The 22,235-nt window shown below is 38.6% G+C and overlaps 2 protein-coding genes across 3 annotated transcripts; one reads left to right on the top strand and one right to left on the bottom strand.

The window, feature by feature from the left end:
* The first annotated feature begins 903 nt into the window (after window positions 1–903).
* On the top strand, window positions 904–11,118 carry csnk2a2a (casein kinase 2, alpha prime polypeptide a). 2 transcript variants are annotated; one of them, XM_034116070.1, is made up of 13 exons: window positions 904–1,166; window positions 3,664–4,043; window positions 4,895–5,006; window positions 6,809–6,910; window positions 7,060–7,110; window positions 7,275–7,334; window positions 7,811–7,894; window positions 8,393–8,503; window positions 8,615–8,716; window positions 8,845–8,945; window positions 9,562–9,710; window positions 10,287–10,374; window positions 10,658–11,118. In XM_034116070.1, the coding sequence occupies exons 2-12, from the start codon at window positions 3,937–3,939 to the stop codon at window positions 10,358–10,360; spliced, it is 1,053 nt and encodes a 350-aa protein (XP_033971961.1). In that variant the 5' UTR covers window positions 904–1,166; window positions 3,664–3,936; the 3' UTR covers window positions 10,361–10,374; window positions 10,658–11,118. The 2 variants fall into 2 exon arrangements, with proteins under 2 accessions (XP_033971961.1, XP_033971962.1); XM_034116071.1 differs by having other exon boundaries at window positions 10,287–10,387.
* A 901-nt stretch (window positions 11,119–12,019) lies between these two features.
* Window positions 12,020–21,051, bottom strand: LOC117471220 (uncharacterized protein KIAA0895-like). The gene is made up of 7 exons (XM_034116069.1): window positions 20,863–21,051; window positions 19,102–19,868; window positions 18,879–19,022; window positions 17,293–17,425; window positions 16,173–16,478; window positions 15,303–15,400; window positions 12,020–14,676 (listed from the first exon to the last, which is right to left on the bottom strand). Exons 2-7 carry the CDS (start codon window positions 19,819–19,821, stop codon window positions 14,515–14,517), a joined length of 1,563 nt encoding a protein of 520 aa, XP_033971960.1. The 5' UTR covers window positions 19,822–19,868; window positions 20,863–21,051; the 3' UTR covers window positions 12,020–14,514.
* Between the last annotated feature and the right edge of the window lie 1,184 nt (window positions 21,052–22,235).

The following is a 22,235-nucleotide window of genomic DNA, read 5'->3' as shown; positions in this document are numbered from 1 at the left end:
AAAATAGTTACATATTAATCAACCATTTAGATTGCTGCTGCCTTGGTGAATAAATGAATGTAGGCTAATTGTAGATATCGTAATAAAATATTAAGAATAAGTATTGGCGAGTACAGACAATGGCTCAGATCCTGATCAATTGAAGCATTTGCTGAATTTCTGTTGATAACAGACAGATAACAGTCATCACAACAACAAAGAATATTTGATTTCATAATCAGCGAGCTCTTAGATTGTTTATGGACACCTCTTTTTATTTCTAAGAAAAACACCTTTTAGAGGCACTATCAAATATTTAATCACAACTTCTTGTTAAAGATGTGATCATCCAAAACTTAAACTATTCTCCAAAACCTAACATTTCAAGATTTCAATAATCACGTTTTATGCTCTGGTCATTTGTCAATCAATAATATATATATTATTGATTGACAAATGACCAGAGCATAAAACAAGATTCAATTAATATATATATATATATATATATATATATATATATATATATATATATATATATATTTATATTATTGAATTCCTTTAAATTTAAAGAAATTAAAAGATCAGATAATTGATTTAGCATTTATGTACAGTTTCACTAATCCTATTATGAGTAGTAACACCTAATCTAAAATGTAATACATATATACTATTTTTTTAATGTGTGTTAATATGCTTTAAAAGTATTTTTAACACCTTGTTTGTGTTGTGTTGTTTGCTCTTATATTTATATATATGTTTTTTTTCTTTCAAAAAGTAATGGAGCATCTACATCTTTAAATATACATCTTGATCTAAATACATTCTTACAAAAAATCGTTTCTCTTTTTTTGGTATTATTATTATTTCCAAGGTATGTTTAATTGCTTCTTTTTTTTGTTGCATTTTCGGGTCATTGAGCTTTTGATTCACATCCGGGTGATGTTTACCGCAAGAGGGAAGAGCATCCTGGTTCTGCTAACGAACCGCTGCTAAATGTACCTCCACCACCCATCCGAGGAAATTAATATATCACCGAAACTGCTGATATACACACATATTATCACTGTCCTCAAACCTGGACCTGCTGCACCAGCTGCACGGAGAGCAACGCACGGCTAACGAGGTGCTAACGAGCTAACGTTCATGTCGGGCGGACTTCCTGTGAGCTCGGATATTTCTACGACGAGGTTAGCCGGCTAACTTTAGCCCCCGTTATTGATCTCACATTTTATCAAATGTCGACACTAATGAGCTGTTTGTAGTTTATACGTGTCTATTTGACCTTAAAATCCCTTACAGTTTGTATGATAGTGTATTTCTCGTTCAAGGTTTACATTTTTTGATTTTATGTTTTGCTAAGTAAGCTAGCCTAGGTCACCGTAACTAGCTAGTTAGCGTAGGATGAAATATCGCATATGGTGTAAGTCCTCACAGATATGTCTACATTTTAGGATAACTGGGCGCTAACCAACATTATTTTTGTTAAGTAATCTCTAATTTAAGTGCAAATTTCACCTGTTTTGCCGGTGAAAAAGGCCCCGGAGAGCCCGTGTCGTGACGGGGTCCACACAGTTTAATGTAACGTTAACTAAAGGTAGTTACATTAAACTGTTGGCTGGGTTAGGTGCTAACTAGATAAGACATGGGTTTACCATAACACATTATAGTAAAGGGTCTCCAAGCTGATCTAGTTTAGGTTTTACAAGTTCAAATACCTGGTTTTCAATAAAGCTAGGCCTGGTCTAAAGTGATCCAAACGAGAAAATGATGTGAAATCACACCTTTTTCGTTGAGGTATTTAAAGCTTCGACAAACCTAAACCGAGGTTTGAAACTGAATTGCATTTATGTTTGTCTGTTGCAGTTATACTTTGTCTAACCCTGGGTTGTTGTGATGTGGATAGAGAAAATGCATTGATGTTATATGAAAAGGAGATTTAGACAGTTTCATTGAATATAATTGTTAACCCTGTCCAGGTTTGATGAGAAAAAACGATAGATTTTCTCTTTTTAAAAATAGGATTAATCACAAATCTAACGGTTCTGTTTTAATCCATCCAGATTTACGAATGATCTGGCATTGTTGGGGGTTTTCCTTCTGATAATAAACCGTTCCCATTCTGAAACTAGGTGTTCATATTTATGTGTAAGAAGAGGGTCTTAGTGTATACACAAAGATAGTCAAATGGAAATAAAATAAAGGATTCACCTATGATTCTTTTGATTCTAAATGTTAACATTGTCTATCTATGACCAACTCAAAATACATTTGTCGAGAGCTATGTCAATTCAAAGATATTTTAGTTGGAGATTGCCCATGTCTTTTTCATTAAATAAAAAATAGAATAAAAGCGTCACTATCTTAAATTGGAACCTGTGTATAAAGAGTTAAGAATCCCCAAGTGTATCAAGTACAGGTTCAACACATTTCAGTACAGTGTTTTAGATTTAAAGTTAAGATGGTATTGGTTGTGAAAAAGCAGTGACATTACCATTTATATTTGTTATCTTATAAGAGGACTATGATAAAATAGTCTGTGAGCATGGGGAAGCTGTGTTCTTGGAGGGTTACACAACCTGACAATACATTGTGTCACCAAGTGGATGTTTGTTCTGTGTACAAGGTCTCCTTGTTTAGGTGCAGTGGTTTTTCAGGTTGACCTTGTCTGATTTTGGCCTCATCAGAAAAAAAAGCAAAAGACAGACAGTTCCAAAAATACTGCTCTGGGTTTGCAGCACTCTGTAGGGTCTCCATGTTAATCTAGTCCAGGTTTAACAAGTCAAAGGGCGGCCGTTTTTGGTCTACACTCACTCTACTGTGGTCTTCATTGAGAAAAGGTAGTGAAATCTTTCTTTTTTAATTTGAACAAATCCCAATCTTTAAATCATCAATTAGTGTTACTCTCATGCTCATTTTTACAGCTTTGGAGTATAACACTGTAGAGCCGCAATGATAAGTTAATTGATTTGTCAATAATCAAAATTGAATCGGTGCCTATTTTTTAATTTGAAATCTTTGGTTTTTGTGACAGATGATCAGGATCAGAAATCCTTTATTCATCGCAAAGCAGGTACATTTACAATGTAACAGCAAAGGGAACAACATTCTGTGTTTCCCCTAGGTTTACTGCTTTGGGGGGGTGCTGCCTGGGGGGGGGGGGGGTTATATATATTTTTAAATCCTCTGGAGCAGAGAGAGGAGCTGTGGATTATTGTTATTGATTAATGCATCAGTGTTTCTTAGGGTCAAAAACACTAAACTCACGACTTAAAATGAAAGCGTTTTGGTTTATTTAATAAAAGAGCACATGTTCAATGTGAAAAGTGACCGTAGATAGATTACTTCAGTTGCAATTTGATGCTATATATATATATATATATATTAAAAAAACACGGGGCACGGGGCTCCGTTGTACTCAAATAAGTACAATCTCAAGGTAGAAAATATAAATAGTAGCATTTTTAAAGCAGCCAGATATAGGTAGTATATTTTGCTCTGTGTGACTTCACAACTGTATTACAGTCCAAACCATCCATGTAAAACAATAAATGCATAGAAAAAATTGTTGCAGCCCTACATACAAGAAGTATTATTTGCTTTATTTCCAAATCAGAAGGCAACTTTGACCTATTGTTATTAATGCCTCCAGGTTATTCTCTCTCTTCTCCCTGTTTGTTCCTGCAGCTGGCGGCTCTTCATCCCATCCTGCCTAACATCTTGCTCAGGGGCTTCACACACTCGGTCATCGTAGCTCTGTCAGTCTGCACCACCGCTGCATCACACCGGCCTGACGCCTTTCCTCAGAGGGCGCAAGCAGCCAAAGCCGATGGTAAGCAAAGCACAGAGACCTTCTTAGAGCCACAAATTCTGGAGAGTCGCTGCGCTGCCTTCCAGTATCGAGCCACGAAGCATTCAGAGGGAGGTAAAGGTCCTCGACACGGAGCCGCGAAGCTAGCTATGCCCGGATCCACGCCGGCCAGCAGCAAGGCTCGGGTGTACACCGATGTCAACACACAGAAGAACAGAGAGTATTGGGACTATGACGCGCATGTGCCAAACTGGAGGTACAGTTACAGTGTTTTACTATTTATTGGCTCTTTTCCATTGCTGCATTTCAAAATATTGTTTCATTCTGCTCACAGCGGGTGGCTTCTTTTGTGTAAAAAAGTTACAGCCGTCCATCGAAATCTTGTCTAATGTGATTGTGTGCAGAATATGTCTTCTGTATATATATATATATATATATCCTTGTTTTCAACACATACTTTTACTGGGACAATTTTTATGACAGTGTTAGCATTTCATAGATTTTGAAAAGATAGCAGCCTGTCGAAGACAGTCCTTAAAGTGTACATTGTTTTACTGCATTTCCTTATACAAACAGAAATGAGATATTTATATAAAAACCTGTATATAAAATACAAATGCATGATGTTTGAATATACTTTATTACTGTAAATTAAGAAAATCAAGTCAGTCTTTCATATGAGACAAAGTTATTATCGTGATTTTATTTGCATGAGTTTCTGTCAACCAAACATTTTGTTTTTATTTGAGAACTCAACTTTGGATTTTAAACATTACTTTTAAGGTCACTCGTTTAAAATATTTAAAGTTACAGTTAAGCTGTAATTCTATTGAATATATATATATAACACTTCTTTTGTCTGAAAATATTGAAAAAATGCCTGGTATAATTTCCCAGAGACCCAGGTGACATCTACAAATGTGAAGAGTCCAAACCTAAGGATTTTCAGTAACAAACATTTAAAACAGACAGTGTTCAGTTATACATTTTTGAAAGGTTAGTAATTTATTGTTTTTTTTACTAGTCTTCTTAAAAAGGAGACAGTTGTTTTTGCTCATGAAGATATATTTTTGTTTAAATTGAGCTAAATATTCCTCTCTTCCTCAGCAATCAAGACAACTATCAGTTGGTGCGTAAACTGGGTCGAGGGAAGTACAGTGAAGTGTTCGAGGCCATAAATGTGACCAACAATGAAAAAGTTGTGGTGAAAATCCTCAAGGTGAGTGTTATTTTTCCTTTATGTGACATTTTCCTAACTTTTTTTCCAACTGTCTGGACAGCTCAGTCGTGACTCTACATTTATTTTTCAAATCTTTCTGAATTGGATATACTGTTACAATGTAGTTTTTTACATTGTATATTTTAGCTTATTATCTGGATTTCTTTTAATATAAAGTTACACCCGTCCATCCAAATCCGGTCAAAAGTGTTCCGATTTTTTTCCCAGTATAAATATCCTTGTTGTCTACACGTCAATGACAATCAGTGACATGTTGTAGGACAAAGTGAGCATATTGATAAGATATATGGCGCTGTCCAATACAAACTGCTATCATTAGAAGAAACCTGTGTTATTCTTTAACTAGCTCCTATTTTCCAATGAGTTTGTGTCTAAGGGATTGTTCCAGTATTGAGCAACAGCACTGTAGCAGGCAAATACAATTTATTTTCTTTTTTTCGTTCGCTTGATCTGAGGCCTGTACGACGAAGCCGGTTCAACCTAACCTGGATATGTTTGAGTTAGCCGGTTGGCCTAATCCAAAACATACGCGCTCTCGCTAAGCTGTACTACGACGCTGGTTATCAAGTGGATCGCTCAAGCCAGCCGTGTCCTATCTAGTTAGGTGCGCGTTCACATGAAAGGGGTGGTATTTGGAGCATTCGACCAATCACAAACATGGACAAGCGTACTGACAGCGCAGCGTCATACTTCCTGAATGAAAAGTGAACTTTAATATTAGTCAAATATGAAGACGTTAAACTTTAAACATCCATGACTTAAACACTTTATCCAGGATAAAAGCCACATAGCTGCACCTGCAAGGTGAATACAGCTGGTAAAAGAAAAAGCGTTTGAATACGTTCATTAACACTTTTATGATATCACTGCCCCGTCCAAGACACGAGTGGATCTGACTTTAATTACATTTGACTCGAGTGTTTCGTCAACTTAATGTGTTGCTTAAAATAATACTTCTGCATACAGTATGTGACACTGTGAGTGTTGCACGGCCAGATACGGCTCAAGAAGCTGACTCGGATAAGGAAATATATGATACATTATGATGTGATATGATATGAATGATAATGGGACACATCGACGTCTGCACTCACAGTGCCGCGGACTGTACATAATGTTACTTTGATCCGGTTACTTATGTTGTGGCAGATATTTAAGTAAGCTTTCTTAACACTATTGTTATAATAGTCAGATTGCTCTGAAGATGGGAGGGGATATTCTATTAATTTTCACGTTCAGTCGGTGATTTTTGCCGGCAGTCTTTCCTGCAACAGCAGTTTTTCTGTATTTCCTCTATCCTGTAATATGAATTGATCGCTTTAAACTCCGCACACGGAGCTCTGATTGGTCAGCAGGCGGTGCTTTCACTGAGTTGATCTCTTAGCCTGCAACCTAACCTCCTCCCGAGGAGGTTAGCCGCTCAGCATAAGTTACCATGGAGATCTAGCCCGCTAAAAAGAGAACCAGCGTCGTAGGACCGGAAACCCAGAGTTTTCCCTGAAGTCAGCCGGCTAAGCGAAAATCCGGCTTCGTAGTACAGGCCTCTGGTCTGGTGGGTTATGCTGATTTACCAATTTGTACTCAATAAGAAGTCTCAGAGTCTCCCTGTAGCAACCTCTGCTGGTCAAATGTTGGTAAATTCCAAGTGAGAATACAAAAACACCTACAAATGACTTATTTCACACAATTCTGTTTATATAAACATAGGGGGCAATTTAGAAACGTACATTTATTTATTTCATCATATTGTTGTATTTTGAACCACTTGTTTTCTTCCGCAGCCCGTCAAGAAGAAGAAGATCAAACGTGAAATCAAAATTCTTGAAAACTTGCGTGGAGGAACCAACATCATCCGCCTGGTGGACACGGTCAAAGACCCGGTGGTGAGTTAGATCCATCCCTTTGATGCATGTGGGCCCGCCAGTGGAGATAATCCAGTCATGCTGGTAACCGTGTGTGTGAGTGTGTGATAATGATCTCCACCTACCTGCTGCTGTCCTCAGTTAAGCCTTGTGTTGTCCTCTCTTTGCAGTCCAGAACACCAGCGCTTGTCTTTGAGTGCATCAATAACACAGATTTTAAGGTACTTAAGTTTGGCCGTCATCATACGTATAGAACTACCATTGGTATCATTATTAATAACATGCATAATAACCCTCTAGTAAGAGTGTATTGTGTATGGACACCAGTTGAGCTGCTCACTGTTTTTTTTTTATTATCATTTCTCCAAACATTGTTGTTCTGCAGGAGCTTTACCAGAAGCTGACTGACTATGATATCCGTTTCTACATGTATGAGCTGCTCAAGGTAAAAACACATTTTGTCTACCTTTCCATTTATCTAAATTCTATAATGACTTATTTATGGAATACTCATCGTTGTTTACCACTTTTAAACAAAAACCTGCGAGTGTGGACGTTCATTTGTAGGGTTATCTTCAGTAATAGACAGTAAGCAGACTAATGCTGAGAAAATTGTAAAAAGACAGGATTTGGAAGTTTCATACATGTAATCTTAGGCATTCTGCTATTTTCTGACATTTTTATTGAATAAATGATTAATCAAGTAGAACAAAATACAATCAAGTTAGCAATCAATAATGAAAACAACCCGAGTTATTTTCCTTTTGGCTTTATGAGTCTTTAGGAGTCCTGACTTTGTTTAATCATTGAGAAGAGAAATCTGGAGCGGTGATACCCACTAGGATAAAGAGAGAGCAGGGCAGCATGGACTGTTACAGACTGGCTGCAGTGTTGACTGTGTGTCTCTGTCTCCTCTCTAAGGCTCTGGACTACTGCCACAGTATGGGGATCATGCACCGGGACGTGAAGCCCCACAATGTGATGATCGACCACCAGATGAGAAAGGTACTGGCTACGACATTTTTAGAGCGCTTTACCATTCTTTACAACCCCTCAGGACGCTTTACATGTTCAAGTGAGCATTCACACACATTCATACAGCGGCTTTGGCTGCCATGCAAGGTGCCACCAGCTCCAAGTCATCTTAACATTCCTAAAAATGTCATAATATCCTTCATTTTGTTAAACACCCCAAAAGTCAGCTGTGGCCGATCTAACACACACACAAAAATGTATCAGAATACTTTATTCATCCCAGGGGAAATTGGGTGTTGTGACATTAGCTTGATTTTTAAAGGAGATTAAATAAATCATAATAAATAAACTTAAGTTAAAGTAAGAATGTGCATTAAAAAATAATGAATAAACCTAAAAATGTTAGTAGTAACATTTCCAATGAAAATAAACAGTTAAATTAATTTGCGATATAAAAAAAAAAAAGATTGACGCTGAAATGTTACCCTGCATTGTAAAACGTTTTAATTGTCCCTCTCTGTGTCTCAGCTGCGTCTTATAGATTGGGGTTTGGCAGAATTTTACCATCCCGCTCAGGAATACAACGTCAGGGTGGCCTCGCGCTATTTCAAAGGCCCTGAGCTGCTAGTGGACTATCAGGCAAGTGCTTTTACAGATATTTACTCTTCAAATGAGGACAAAACACACAAGTCCTTGTCTTCTTTTAAATCGTTTCTTTGTGTCTGATTTTCTCTTATTTCCTCCCTCCAGATGTATGACTATAGTTTGGACATGTGGAGTCTAGGCTGCATGTTGGCCAGCATGATCTTTCTGAAGGAACCGTTTTTCCACGGCCAGGACAACTACGACCAGGTGACCAGTCTATTATTTGAACACTCAAATGTAAAATCAAGAACTAAATATTGGAACCAATATGCATTTGTACTTGATAATGTATCCAAAATATGTAATTAAGGGATTACATTTGTTATTTCTTCCAGCTGGTCCGCATTGCTAAAGTTCTGGGCACCGATGAGCTCTTTGGTTACCTGCACAAATATCACATAGAACTGGACACTCGCTTCAAAGACCTGCTGGGACAGTGAGTATCAGGATTTATTACCAGAAACATAATCAAATATATTCAAAACACAATACGTGAACAAGTTGTTTCTTTGGCAATGTATTTGGTCAAAGATGCAGTTTTATACAACATATTTATCTTAAATATGTTATGTATTACATTGTTTTAGCTGCTTTGTTTTTGTGCGTCATAAGACTAGAGTACTGAAAATGGTCAGTTTCCCCTTTCATGTTACCTTTAGTCATTTGATCCACTGTTGATGTAACATGTTTGGACATCTGCTCTGTTTAAAAACAAACTTACCTTTTTGCATAATGAAAACGTAATTATATCCTTTAAATTGAGGTATTTAAGAAATGTGCAGTTGGTTCCATAAATCAGATTTTAGCATTTAGTATATGTAAACTACTCAAAACAGCTGACCTTTTGACAGTAGGAAAAGCACAAGTGTAAATTATAAAGTGAACAATGGCTGAATTCTATTTAGCCGTATCAGTGTCCTGGTATTGTAGGTTTAACAGTCACACTTTAATAAAACACCATCATTGTTAATCTTATTAGATTGTCACCACAACTGTTTAATTCACATAACAAAAAAAGAGACATTTTAGTCATGATCAATGTTTGTGTGCAGACAAACGAGGAAGCGTTGGGAGCAGTTCATCCAGTCGGAGAACCAGCACCTGGTGAGTCCGGAGGCTCTGGACCTGCTGGACAAGCTGCTGCGCTACGACCACCAGCAGAGGCTGACCGCTGCCGAGGCCATGCAGCACCCATACTTCTGTTAGTACTCACACCAACACATACGGACAGAATCCATGTTTTCTAAATACTGCCACCAGTCAATTATAGATTACAGATCTAGTTTCTCCTCTCCTACTTATTGTTAAAAACGCTGTGTGTGTTTGAGGTACATTTTAGTTTCACTTTTAAATATCAGTCCAGATTAAAGAGTCTGTTTAGCTCTCACCTCTGCAATCAGATCACATCCAGCCACAAGGATTCTCCCGCTCTAATCCACATTTGCAAAAGAAATTATGAAGAAAGAACATGAAACGTGTACAGTAAATTATATTTTCCTTATCAAACTGAATTCCATACTCCAAAGAGCTTAATCGCCTCGTAAACTCATAGTTACACACTTCCTTTAAACTTGACATAAATTAGGCATCACATCACATTTTACAAGTCTGGTTCCACTGGTATGTTTATGTCCTTTTATGGACATTGCTGCATGTTTATAAAACTGGTCGGGCACCAGGACAAATACGTACCTGTATTTACTTCATTTACCTGAGGTCTGGATAAGTAAATCAGATACAGTAAATGATAATAAAAATTCAAATGTTTCCCCATCAGATCCTGTGGTGAAGGAACAGGCAAATGCCAACACAGACGGCACAAAGGCCATAAGCAGCTCCAATGCAACATGATAACCAGAGAGCAGGTAATCCACGCATGTATGTATTTTACACTCATATCATTATATATCAATCATATTTTCATGATGGTTTTAATATTTATTTAATGTGTTTGAGTCCTGTTCTGAATTGTATATACTGACACGCTTTTTTATCGTTATGTCTACCCCATTTGTATCATAGTAAACTCAGAGAAACAGCTCTCAGTAAAACGCATGGCACTTTTTATAATTCTCCTTATTATAAAATCTATCAGATGATCATTGTTTGACATTTAGTCTGTTTATCGTCCCTCTTTCGTCCAATCAGGAAGAATCTTCGTTACCTCAACTTGTGACCTTTTCGTGGCAGAAACCTCTGCCTCCACATCAACAGCCATACTGGAGCAAGATGTCAATTTTGCAGCATACACAAAACACGCACGGATTAAACTTTCTCCTAACAAAGTCCAGGGGGGGAGGGGGGGGTCTGAGCTGCTTGGTCCGAGTCACAGATAAATCAGGTCTGAAATCAGATCCAAACCCCCCCCTCCTCCTCAACCCTCCTCCTACTCCTGCCTCCCAACACCCCCAACCCGTTTTTAAAATGAGCAAAGTGACTGTTGTTGGATCAGTATCAAGCCAGTGTTGTGCCGTAAGACGTTTGTCCGTCATTACGATGCTGTGGTGACCTGAGATCCAGTTTTAGCACTGAGTGGCATGGAGGCTCTTTTCTGCTACGGATAGAACAAAAGCTATATTGAAAGAGAATAAACCATTTTTATTTAAAGATGCGTGTGTTGGACTTTCATTGACTCAGAAAGAGGTGAAATTCCACCTTTTCTGTTTTTCAAATGGCCGAATCTACAATCCAGATAGCAGTGGTGGAAAAGTACATTTACTCCAGAGTATTTACTTGTCATGCCACGTTCTGCCTCTACTCCACTGCAATTCAGAGGGAAATATTTGTACTTTTTACTCAACTACATTTGTCTGACAGCTTTAGAGACTTAACAAATTACGTTTTTTTTGTAAATAGAACATATGAAAGGTTTATTACAAAAATGTGATGTTTAGTTCTAAATAAAACTACCCAACAGTTAATTCAAGTGTAGCTGCAACAATCAATAAGTCAATGAGAGAAAACTACTTTGATCATACAAGTAATAGTTCATGTAAGAACAGTTGATGGTTCTAGACTACCTTTTCTCCTAATTGTAATGCATTTGTATTAATGTTGAGGTCTGAGCAAGACAAACTTGATGGCATTTCCCACTATTTTCACTACTTTTACAAAACCAAAACATGAGCAGAAATGACCTCCAGCAACCAGAGAGTACAATCCTGCTATTACATTAATGTTTGAGTTATAATCTGATGATTTAATATATAATAGTATAAAACGTTTTTTTCTATCCGACTGCAGACTGACGAGATTTTACCAGTAGTGAAAGAAGATATCAGATTTTTTTACTTAAAGTAAAAGTTGCAATATTACAGCTACAGGTAAATGTCCTGCTTAGTAAGTATAAGTGTTACTAAAATATAAGTACTCATTATGCATAATGTCACATTTAGAGTATTCAATTGTGGGGCTCACAGGGTCCAGTCTTATGTACACAAGAAACATTTCCTAGGTGAATTTGTCAGCAGTGATTGTTTTGATGCTTTATGAAAAAGACCAGAGAGCTCATTAAATGTGTGTACTTTTTAATAAATAAACTGGAACTTCAAGATGTTTTCCAGAACATAAAACACTTGTGCAACATTCGTGCGTTACAAATAGGTGCATTCGTTTCGGCGAATCCAGGGCAATGATTTGATGAGGTCAGCATACGACCACCTGCTCCAATTTAAAACGTACATCTGCTTACCCAATGGCTGAATTTGTAAACACAGCAGAATCAATTGTTCAATTACACAATGGTCTTTGGATCCAAAGTATTTCAAATGCATCACATGAGTAGAATTCACATTTTGTCAAGTTGTATTTTTGAGTTAAAAACTGGAACTACTAATGCTGTTTAGCCCACATCCCAGCTTTATTTCAGCTCAAAGACGGCTTGGCCCAAACTGAATGCCCTGACTGACATCTGAAGTTTCAAGTGTCAAACGCATAATAAAAAGCAGTCTAAAACCACACAGCTAGCTACAGCAGATGAGCTCTACACCCATCGAAGGCACACCCACAACACCCCCGCTTTCCCCTCAGCCAGTGACTCATGCCTGAGTGAAGAACCATGATGAATGGCTGCTTCTCTAAAAGCCTGACAGTGAATTTAAATAGCCGCTTTGGCACTTTTTTTACATGTAAAAGAAAAGTTATACATTACTGCAAATTCACTCATTGGCTTAGTTTGCAGAGAGCTAGAGGAGAAGATTGATACCACTAGTATCGACATGGCTGGTGTTAAAGTAAATATGAAGCAACAGCTGGTTAGCTTAGCATAAATAAAAACAGCTAGCGTAGCTCTAAATTCCATTTTTTATGTAGTGTTATTTGCAGCAATATTTCTGGTTGCCAATTGACTGGGATAAACCCTCCTTCCTCAACGTCAGAGTTATTGATGATTTTATACAAAAGTACAGAAAAAAACCAGCTCTTTGCTTTTGTTCTGAAAAGTACAAGTTTTGTATTATACATCAGGCTGTAATTAGCTTATTACGCTAACATTAGCTCCATTAATTAAAATAAAGTTATGAATAGCTAACTCATTGTAGATATATAATAATGTAAAGTTTCTTAAATGCACTTGAATGTACACATGATATCGTGCTAAAAGACTGATGCTAAAGCCAATAATTAGCATTTACTAGCTAGAGTAGATCGAGCTAGTCCTTGTGTTAGAAAACCTGTAGGTTCTGACCGCTCATTCTCACACAAATGTATTTCTAAACATCATGATTTTATCTTCACAGGAAAAGGCTATCATGAGGTTCTAACTGATGTGTTAATGGCAACATCTGGAACCGCTTCTGAAAAGTAAATGTCTCTAAATTAAGGAGCGGGACAGAGCCGCTAAAATGAGCATAAACACTGTGATAAAGGACTGCACAGTGGATGTTTTGGTCATGAGTGTAGCCTTTAACTACATAAACAAAAATGATAAGTTAATGATATGCGTCTTGGCTTTGGAGATTGGAGGCATGCTAACGCTTGAGCAAAGAAACACTATTTAACCTTTTCCTTTCTCCTGGTTCTTCTGTTTTTGGTTTGAGTAAGACCAATTTTGCAAACAACATATCTATCTCTTTCGAGCCCTATGGAGCTAGCCTCAATGGATACATTTGAGTTTCTAAGCTATGATTGTTCAATCAATGCTCAGTGTAGGGCCAACTGTCAATTGTTGTTTTTATATTTCGGACAGAGCCAGGCTAGCAGTTACATGAGACTGATATTAATCTTCTCATCTACATTTCTGTAAAAACAAATATCCTTCACTTTAGCATGAGAAGGTTTGGCTTCTGCAGAGGGGGAGCTCGGGGACGGGGTCACATCACAGTAGCTTATTGATATGAAAAGACCACCAAGGACACTGCTTAGACAGTAAGAGCTGATTTTCTTCTTAATAACACTGATATTTTTAAAAAGCACCCTGGGAAAGCTTAAATACTTCACCAAGTCCACTGGCACTTGACAACTTAATGATTCATGGTCTCAGTAAATATATCCCCAGGGTTTTATAATATGTCCGTCCTTGGTGTCTTTTTAAAAATGCACAATATCTAAGGCATAAAAGCAATGCTGTATAAAATAAAAAAGGTATAAAGCTAAGACCAGAGACATTCATTGTGTTCTCTTAAAAGTAAAAAACTTAAATAATTGCATAAATAAGCATGTGATTATGTTTAAATCTGTACATGACATGTTAGTGGTGTCCTGTACAGGCGCTGAGTGCAGTGATTATGTATGAGTCTACATATTTAATGTTGGTTACATCGTAGAGTTGCAGTATTGAGGTAACTTCATAATAGGAGTAAAGGCGAGGAGGGCACATGCAATTGGACAAAATGTAGATAGAGGTGTTAGTGTGTTTGTCCCTTTTTGTTCGTAACATTCAAGTTTTTACAAAATTTGCTCAAATAAAGCATAATACTGATTTGTTTTAGTGATATCGAACACACCACGTGTTCTAGTCTCTATACCTCCACGTCTTCTTCTTTGATTCAGGTGGTGCGGGGGGGGTCTCAGGGTAGCAGGTGTTGAAGCGCTGAATCGTCCAGTTCGTTGACGGAGACGATGTGATCCAGGTGTTGCAGGTAGCGCTCCTGGTCCCGCATGAAGTGAGGGATTCTGGTCCGTGGGAGGACAGCCAGGGGACGCAGCCTCTCCACGTCTTCGAAAGACACCTGAAGAGAGGAAGAAGAAGAAGGTGCATCAGTGGAGGGGAACACCTCCAGGACAGTGGTGGGGATACATTTTCTCAAACTCTGTACATATTTAAAAAGGTATTTGAGAATTTAATTTAATTCAACTATCTACTACATCACTGTCAGAAGTACATTTTGAAAGCTTTAGTTACTTTTCAGATTTGTTTTCTTTGGATAATGCATCACAAATCCTCACAGAGCTGAAAAAAGGGCTGTTTTTTTCCAGGACAATGCTACAGACTTACAGTATGAAGCTGTAACAGAAAATAATTGATTGCGACCTCTCAGTTTATAGCATTACATTTTATACTGAAAACGTCCTGCAGGAGTCAGAAGCTGCACATCACCCTTCTTTAAATCTGTACAGGAGTCTGCATTTTTCAAATCAATCCAAACACCGATAAGACATGGATATATTTTATGTATTGTTATCTTTTGATATTTTAGGACCTGGTTTAAAGTTGTTTATCTACTTAATTATTCCCAGAAGTTGAAATAGTTTTTTTAAAGACGGTTTAGAGATAAGGGTTCCTTACTTACCTGCCATATAGTAATCGTTGTATTAGGAACAAAGGCTCTTATTATTTGAAGCTGACGACACTGACCTTGCCTAAAGAAGTCAACATCTTGAAGTCAATGTTCCTTCGATGCCTAAGGATACGAAGGATCCCATCCAGGTAAACCTGATCTTTACTGAAGCAACCTGAGAAAAACAGACACACAATATGCAGGAAGAATTCAAATAAAAGTATCATCTTTCAGGAAGACCCCTTCATAATATAAGATAACTTATGGAGAGGACTGGGTTTTGTCTCTCAGTCTACATTAATGCTACTTTCTTGTTCTCCAATTGGTATCTTGTAACAATAGGCTGTATTAGATTTGGATGTGTATGTGTATGTGTATGTGTATGTGTATGTGTATGTGTATGTGTATGTGTATGTGTGTATGTGTATGTGTGTGTGTATGTGTATGTGTATGTGTATGTGTATGTGTGTGTGTGTGTGTGTGTGTGTGTGTCTCTAAATAAATAGAGGTAAGGAAGTTATATAAATACTAGTATTTACCTTTTACCATGCTGCATAAATCCAACAGCTAAAGTTACTTCAACATATCGCCCAAGTGAGGTGGTATTCTATCGGGATGTTAAGAGCATTCCATGGAATATAACAAAAAGTGTATCTCGAGCCAGTTTCTCAAACTTACCTACCCCACCTTTAAAGTATCTCTTTTGAATATCAAACACAGCAAATGAAAAAAAAGGCCAAAACTGAAGGCTGAGTTTTCAAGCGACCTTGTTCAGAAAGACCTTTTCTTTTGACGCCATGGGGGCTTTGTAAAGGTGTCAAGACTTCTACTGTTCAAACAATGCAAGGAGTGTGTGTGTGTGTGTGTGTGTGTGTGTGTGTGTGTGTGTGTGTGTGCGCGCGTGCGTGCGTGCATGCGTGCGTGCGTGCGTGCGTGCGTATGCTGACCTGGCTCCGAGGTGTCCGTCTGCCCCCTCTTGGCTCTCAGGCAGTACTCCCAGCGGACGTCGGGGTCCTGTACGAAGCGGGCGATGTGGCTGAAGAGGCGGCTGAAGCTCATGCTGGCGGCGTGGTACACGGTGTAGTACAGCAGGGCGGCACGCCACAGGTAGGGCTGTTTCCGTAGCAACACGCTGTGCAGGCTGGCCAGGCCCTCCTCTGTGGGATTGGCCGGTTTGAGGCCGAACTGCTTCCTGCCTTCAGTGGTGCACCACGGCTGTAGGTTGTTGTTCACCCCACGCAGGTAGTGTGTGCCTGACGAGAGCATAAAGGGCCATGAGTCAATCAACATGGCATCTTTGGTTATTTTATTTCCCTTTTTTTCACTTTCTATTTTTTCTGACTTATTTTATTTTTGTATCCATTATTTTATGCCGTTTTTCTTAGTTTCTTTACATTTTTCAGGTTATTTATCTATTTCTACCATGTTTTTAGCAAGTAGTATTCATAAAGTTAATTTTCCTTCTATTATAATTGGTTTAGTTCTGTTTTTTGTTTCTTCTGTGGCCTTGTTATGAGAAGGTAGTATCTGATGCTAACCTAACTGATAGGTTTACGGAAATGTTATTGGGATACTATTTCATTATATGAGGTTGGTTGTGTTGCTTTTGTGAGACATCTTTTCAACCCGCTGGTAAAAAACCTTTATCCAAATGTCATCTGTGCCCCTCTTTTTCTCCAAACAGGTCAGATATCAGCATGCTAATGTTATTTGTATCAGGTCAGTTTAAGGTGAATTTAGTGATGCCTACTGATCAAATGTCAACATGTTCCATTGTTTTCCTCTTTCTTCTCCACCCAGTGAATACACCACTGTTTCTGTAGCTGCTAGTTACACTAAATGTTTTTCCTGTACAGCATTAAAGGATGTCGTTGTGTAACCCTATTTTGTCAATGAGAACAAAGATTAAAAACTGTTAAACTTTTTTTAAACCTGAATGAATCAACTCTGAACTTCAAACCTTCTGCAAATACACTCACTGAGAGATTCCTGTTGTGTCTGATGATTAATTAAATATCCGACTACTTTGTTAATGATATGATTCTCTGTGTTTGAGCGGCAGCGTACCGATCTCATGTCTCAGCATCCCCTCCAGCCAGTACTGCCGAGCTCCGGCCAGGTTGATGGTCAGGGTGGGGCGACAGCTCTCCACCACCATCACCGCCTGAGAGAGCAGCTCGTCGGACAGACGCACAACCACCTGCACACACGCACACACATCTTTATTAATGATATCTTATTCCTCCTCCAAATCCTGGCTGGATTTTTGCCAAGATAAACTTTGTTCAGTCAGAGTGTTCCATCAGAACTAAATGTACAGTTTCCACCTTAGGCAAATAGAAAGGTTAACTGTAGCTGCTCAAGGCCGGACCTAGTTTGTTAGCGGCCCTATTATGCTTTTTGGGGTTTTTCCCTTTCCTGTAATGTGTTATATGAGGAATTTTGTCCCCCACACACCTGCCTGAAATGCACCAATCGGACTCCTTTGTTTACTTCCGTGACATAGTAGACGGAAACATTGGTTTAATCTTTGACATTTTTTTGTATTTTACACCATTTCTTCATAATTTTTTATGTCAAATCTTAATCTGAAAAGTATTAAATAATGTGAGGAATAATAGTTGTTATGGGGGAAAAAATATGATTATTTCCCACTGAGATGTAGTGGATTACCTTAACATCTTGAAGTACCTGAAAACGACTAATTCAATACTTCTCAGCAAAATAAGTATATGGTTGCAACTAACTAACAAATTAAGAATTATTTAAATTGTCAAATGTTCTGCTGTTTATTAGTCAAGTTATGCCTACATTGTTTTTCCTCATATTTTTTCAGATTTATCTACACGTTCATTTAATCTTTTCTTTGAGTCGTGTTATATCCAGAGGCTGAATTTGTGTGCTAGTGGTTATATGTGATGTACTTGTGCCAAGCTCAGGTTCAGGTGGTAAAACATCAAACAAATCTCACTGCAGGACGATAAGGGGGTGATTTTAGCAGGGCAGGTCAGGGGGAGGGTAAACACGGTGAAGACAATAAACTCACTCTTGAAGACAACATTTGGAGCCCAGAGAGAAAGTTATCTTGCACTGGAACATTGAATAAACACACCAACCACCAACAATGTATTATGTGTTAAAGACATCACTAGTAGTAACACACCTTTCTTTAATAAAGTTCTCACAGTAAAGTCTAAAGCTTGTGCCAATTGATGATAACACTGCAAGCTTTATACTTTCATTTTTACTACTGTGTTTTTTTTGTTTTGTTAAATGAGATCCAAGATGTTGAGAAATTGTTTCTTAACTGGATTTCCTTTATCAAACTACACTCTGCACACATTTTGACATATATCAAACCACAGGTGTGAATAATAACAATTCAATTAAGAAGAAGAACATTATTGTCACAAGTTTAAGTCCCTGCCCGGATCGAAAAATACAGAGTTTGGACGGGTAGCTCGTCTGCTGGGGTGTCTGAAGTGTCCATGAGCAAGGCAGCTCTGACTTAATGCATTTGTTTGCGCATATTGGCATTTTGGCATTTTGGGCCTAAATGTGGGTCACTTGAATAAAACCAAAACCTTTGCTTTTTCCTGCTGGACGTCAAAATACCTGCTGTTGTTTAAGTCTCTGTGCTGCATGTCACTCACCTCTCCCACGCAGCCTTCTTTCTGCAGATATTTACGAACAGCAGCCCAGACTTGACTTTTAGGGAGGATGCTGCCGCCTGTCACCACCTCGAAGTTCTCATAGCAGCCAAACTTCCTCAGGACACACTCCATGATCCCAACCGCCTGCAGTGGAACATAAAAATCATCATCACCATCATCATGTGAACTCACAGGTGATATGTGCGGATGTGCAGTACTGTACCTGTTCCAGGAAGAGGCCGGATCCCTCTCGGTACTTGTCCAACACGCTCCTCGGCTCCGGCTGGGCGTACTCAAACTGAGGCTCGTACTTGTAGTCGGACTGGAAGAAAGTCTGCTTCTCCTGCTCCAGGTTGAGAGGCCTGAGGGCCACCAGCAGACAGGGCCTGGAGGATGTGGGCAGTGACCTCCCGGCCACCCCCTTAGGTATGTGTGGCAGGGAGGTGGCAGGCCGCATTTGCCCCCTGCTGGCTCGTAGACCGAGGGAGTAGTTGACGGAGCAGGTGCTCTCGCTGCGCCGCATCCATCCTGCGCCCAGGCTCGGGCTGGTCAGGCTGCGTGTGGGGGGCGAGGGGGCGGCCGGACCACTGCGCCAAGGGGGCTGCACCATCCGCCTGTCTGCCATCTGCTCCTGAGACCCTCTCAGCCGCTGGGGTGTCATCTCCAGGCTGAGGGGGCGGCGGAGCAGCGGTCTTGGAGTAGCCCCGCCTTTTGATGATGATGATGGCCTCCTCTGTGCCTGGCTGCTGTTCGTCTCGGTCGGAAGTCCATTTTGGGACACCTTCTCTTTCTTGGCATCATTGCTCTTCTTGGCGGGAGGTGTGGGCGTCCCTGTGGTTTTGGTTGGATCTGCTCGGACGTTTGGCTCCATCAGGTCCCTGCTGCTCCCAACACTTTCACCCTCAACCTGATCCATGAAGACTTCAACTGAGTCTAACACCATCACCACGTCCGCTACGCCTCAGTCTCAACCTTCCTCCAGCCCCAACGCTGTGGGGACACAGATTCATGCATACTGCTTATTGTTGCGAGTGATGGTGTTTGTGTGACAGATGAGGAAAATGGGTTGATGTCTTTCACTACACGTGGTGGAAGTCCTGCATTCAAACCTACATTATAAAAAGTAAAAGCAGTCACTGCGCAAATATGTTCAAATGTTAATGTCATATATTATGTTTTTGGATTAATACAACTGCTACCGTTAGGTGTATGTTGCATTTTTCTTCTGAAGATATGTAATGTTGTTTTAATTGTAACTCTTTTGTATATAGAAATTCTATGAGATCATCTTTGAAAATAGAATGTATTATAAATTAGGGTTTCAGCTTTGTTATGATGCAATCTCCAGCTGATCCAGGGGGAGGCTGAAGCAAAAAAGCTTTTAAATACTTTATTAAAATAATAGGAGAATTGTATCACACTTCATCCCTGTCAGACAAATGCAGTGTAGTAAAAGGTACAATATTTCCCTCTCAGATGTAGTGAAGTAGAAGTATAACGATAAGAGTGAAAAGCTCAAGTAAACACAAGTACCACACATTTTTACCTAAGTACAGCAGTTGAGTAAATGTACTTAATCCACCACTGATGCTGCTTATTGTTGCTGCTGGTATGAAAGAGGAGAACATGAGGCTGATGTCAGTCACTGCTGATGCTTTAATTAGATTACAGTTGAGAAGCATGTCAGTGAATGTGTCAGTATGTATGGACACAGATTAACCAACAGGAAACAGACAGTCCATGTTGTCTGGACAGGAACAAAGCACCCATCATAAATCAGAAATCATATAAGTATACAGCTAACCACTAGTAACATACTAAGCTAACAGTTACTTTTATTACATGAAAGAACAGAATACAGTTTAATTTTGAATTCTCCATGGAGACAGTAGACCAAATAACAGACACAGTGATTCATTCTGAAGACAAAACAACTCTTAAAGAGCCCTTTAACTCACAAACTTAAATAAATAAGCTTACTTACCGAGGAACAGCGAGTCCCAGGCTTCTTTAAAGATGCCTGCCGTTTCGTTCACTCATTCCGGCCGCAGCTCCACAAACCGGGCCGAGGAGGCTGTGTGTTTGCCGGGGAATGATGATAATTAGCGGATAGCGGTTCAGTAAGGAGCGGGGCCTGAGGCGCCTGCCTGGGCCGGCCAGGAAGGAAGCGGCGGTTGTGTTGGAAGATATGACGCGTTACGCCGGGTACGTCTGTACGTCATGACGCTACCCGTTGCGTCCTTAAAAAAATTAAAATAAATGGAAGAAATGTTTGACCTTTTTCTTTATGTTAAACATACACTATGTCTTATTTTCACATCTTATTTTATCTTATTTTTTCTCCATTTTTTTTTATTTTTATTGTATCATGTCTATACTATATTCTATGGAAGCCTGTTTGCGCCAAAGGAAAAAAAAAAAAATCCTGTAAGCCAGTATATTGACTTACTATCTCAATATATTGACTTAGCTATCTCAATATATTGAGTTATATATATTTTTTTTTATTGAAACAATTATGTCAAATACAGAATAAGGCACATAGACATCAATGTTCATCATATAAGCGGTACAACTTTATATTAATTAAGGTACACAAATTAACCATCAACTAGTTGTTAATTAACATGCATATTAGCAGAATATTGGCTCTTTATTAGTCATTATAAAACACTTATTAATGCCTTATTCTACATGACTATATTCTACAAGTAATAAGCCATTAGTTAGAGAATTTTTCCTCAATAACCCTCTAATTAGTCCTTATTTATTGCAAGTAAGGAAGTTGTTGTACATGAGCTTTGGTCTTAATATGCTCTCCTCAATATGTCTAAATAACTCAAAATTTGGTATTTCTATCTAAGAATATGTTCCCTATTATAAAGTTAAGTCTTGTTCATAACCAATAAGCTAGTAGTTTGACTCTAATTAGGTATTTCTATCTAATAATATGTTCCCTATTTTAAAGGGAAGTCTTGTTCATAACCAATAAGCTAGTAGTTTGACTCTAATTAGGTATTTCTATCTAAGAACATGTTCCCTATTTTAAAGTGAAGTCTTGTTCATAACCAATAAGCTAGTAGTTTGACTCTAATTGACCTGAACAGGTTCCCTATTCTAAAGTTGCCTCCTCTTCACACTTTGTAAATACATTATAGCACGCAACTACTGAAATTAACCTCAACAGTACATGAACAAAGTAGGCTCACGTTGAAATATCTGTTTTATGAATGAACCACTAAAGAGAGGTTCAGACACATGTACCAAAACATGTCAAGTTTCTCCAAGGCTGAGAACATATATGCAGCCTGTACTTTTTAATAAAACTGATTTTTAACAGAGTTTATGTATTTGTGA

This window comes from Trematomus bernacchii, unplaced genomic scaffold, assembly GCF_902827165.1.
Source record: "Trematomus bernacchii unplaced genomic scaffold, fTreBer1.1, whole genome shotgun sequence".
NCBI classification, from domain to species: Eukaryota; Metazoa; Chordata; class Actinopteri; order Perciformes; family Nototheniidae; genus Trematomus; species Trematomus bernacchii.
Note: the sequence above shows the minus strand (reverse complement) of the source record. Positions and strands in the feature narration are given on the sequence as shown.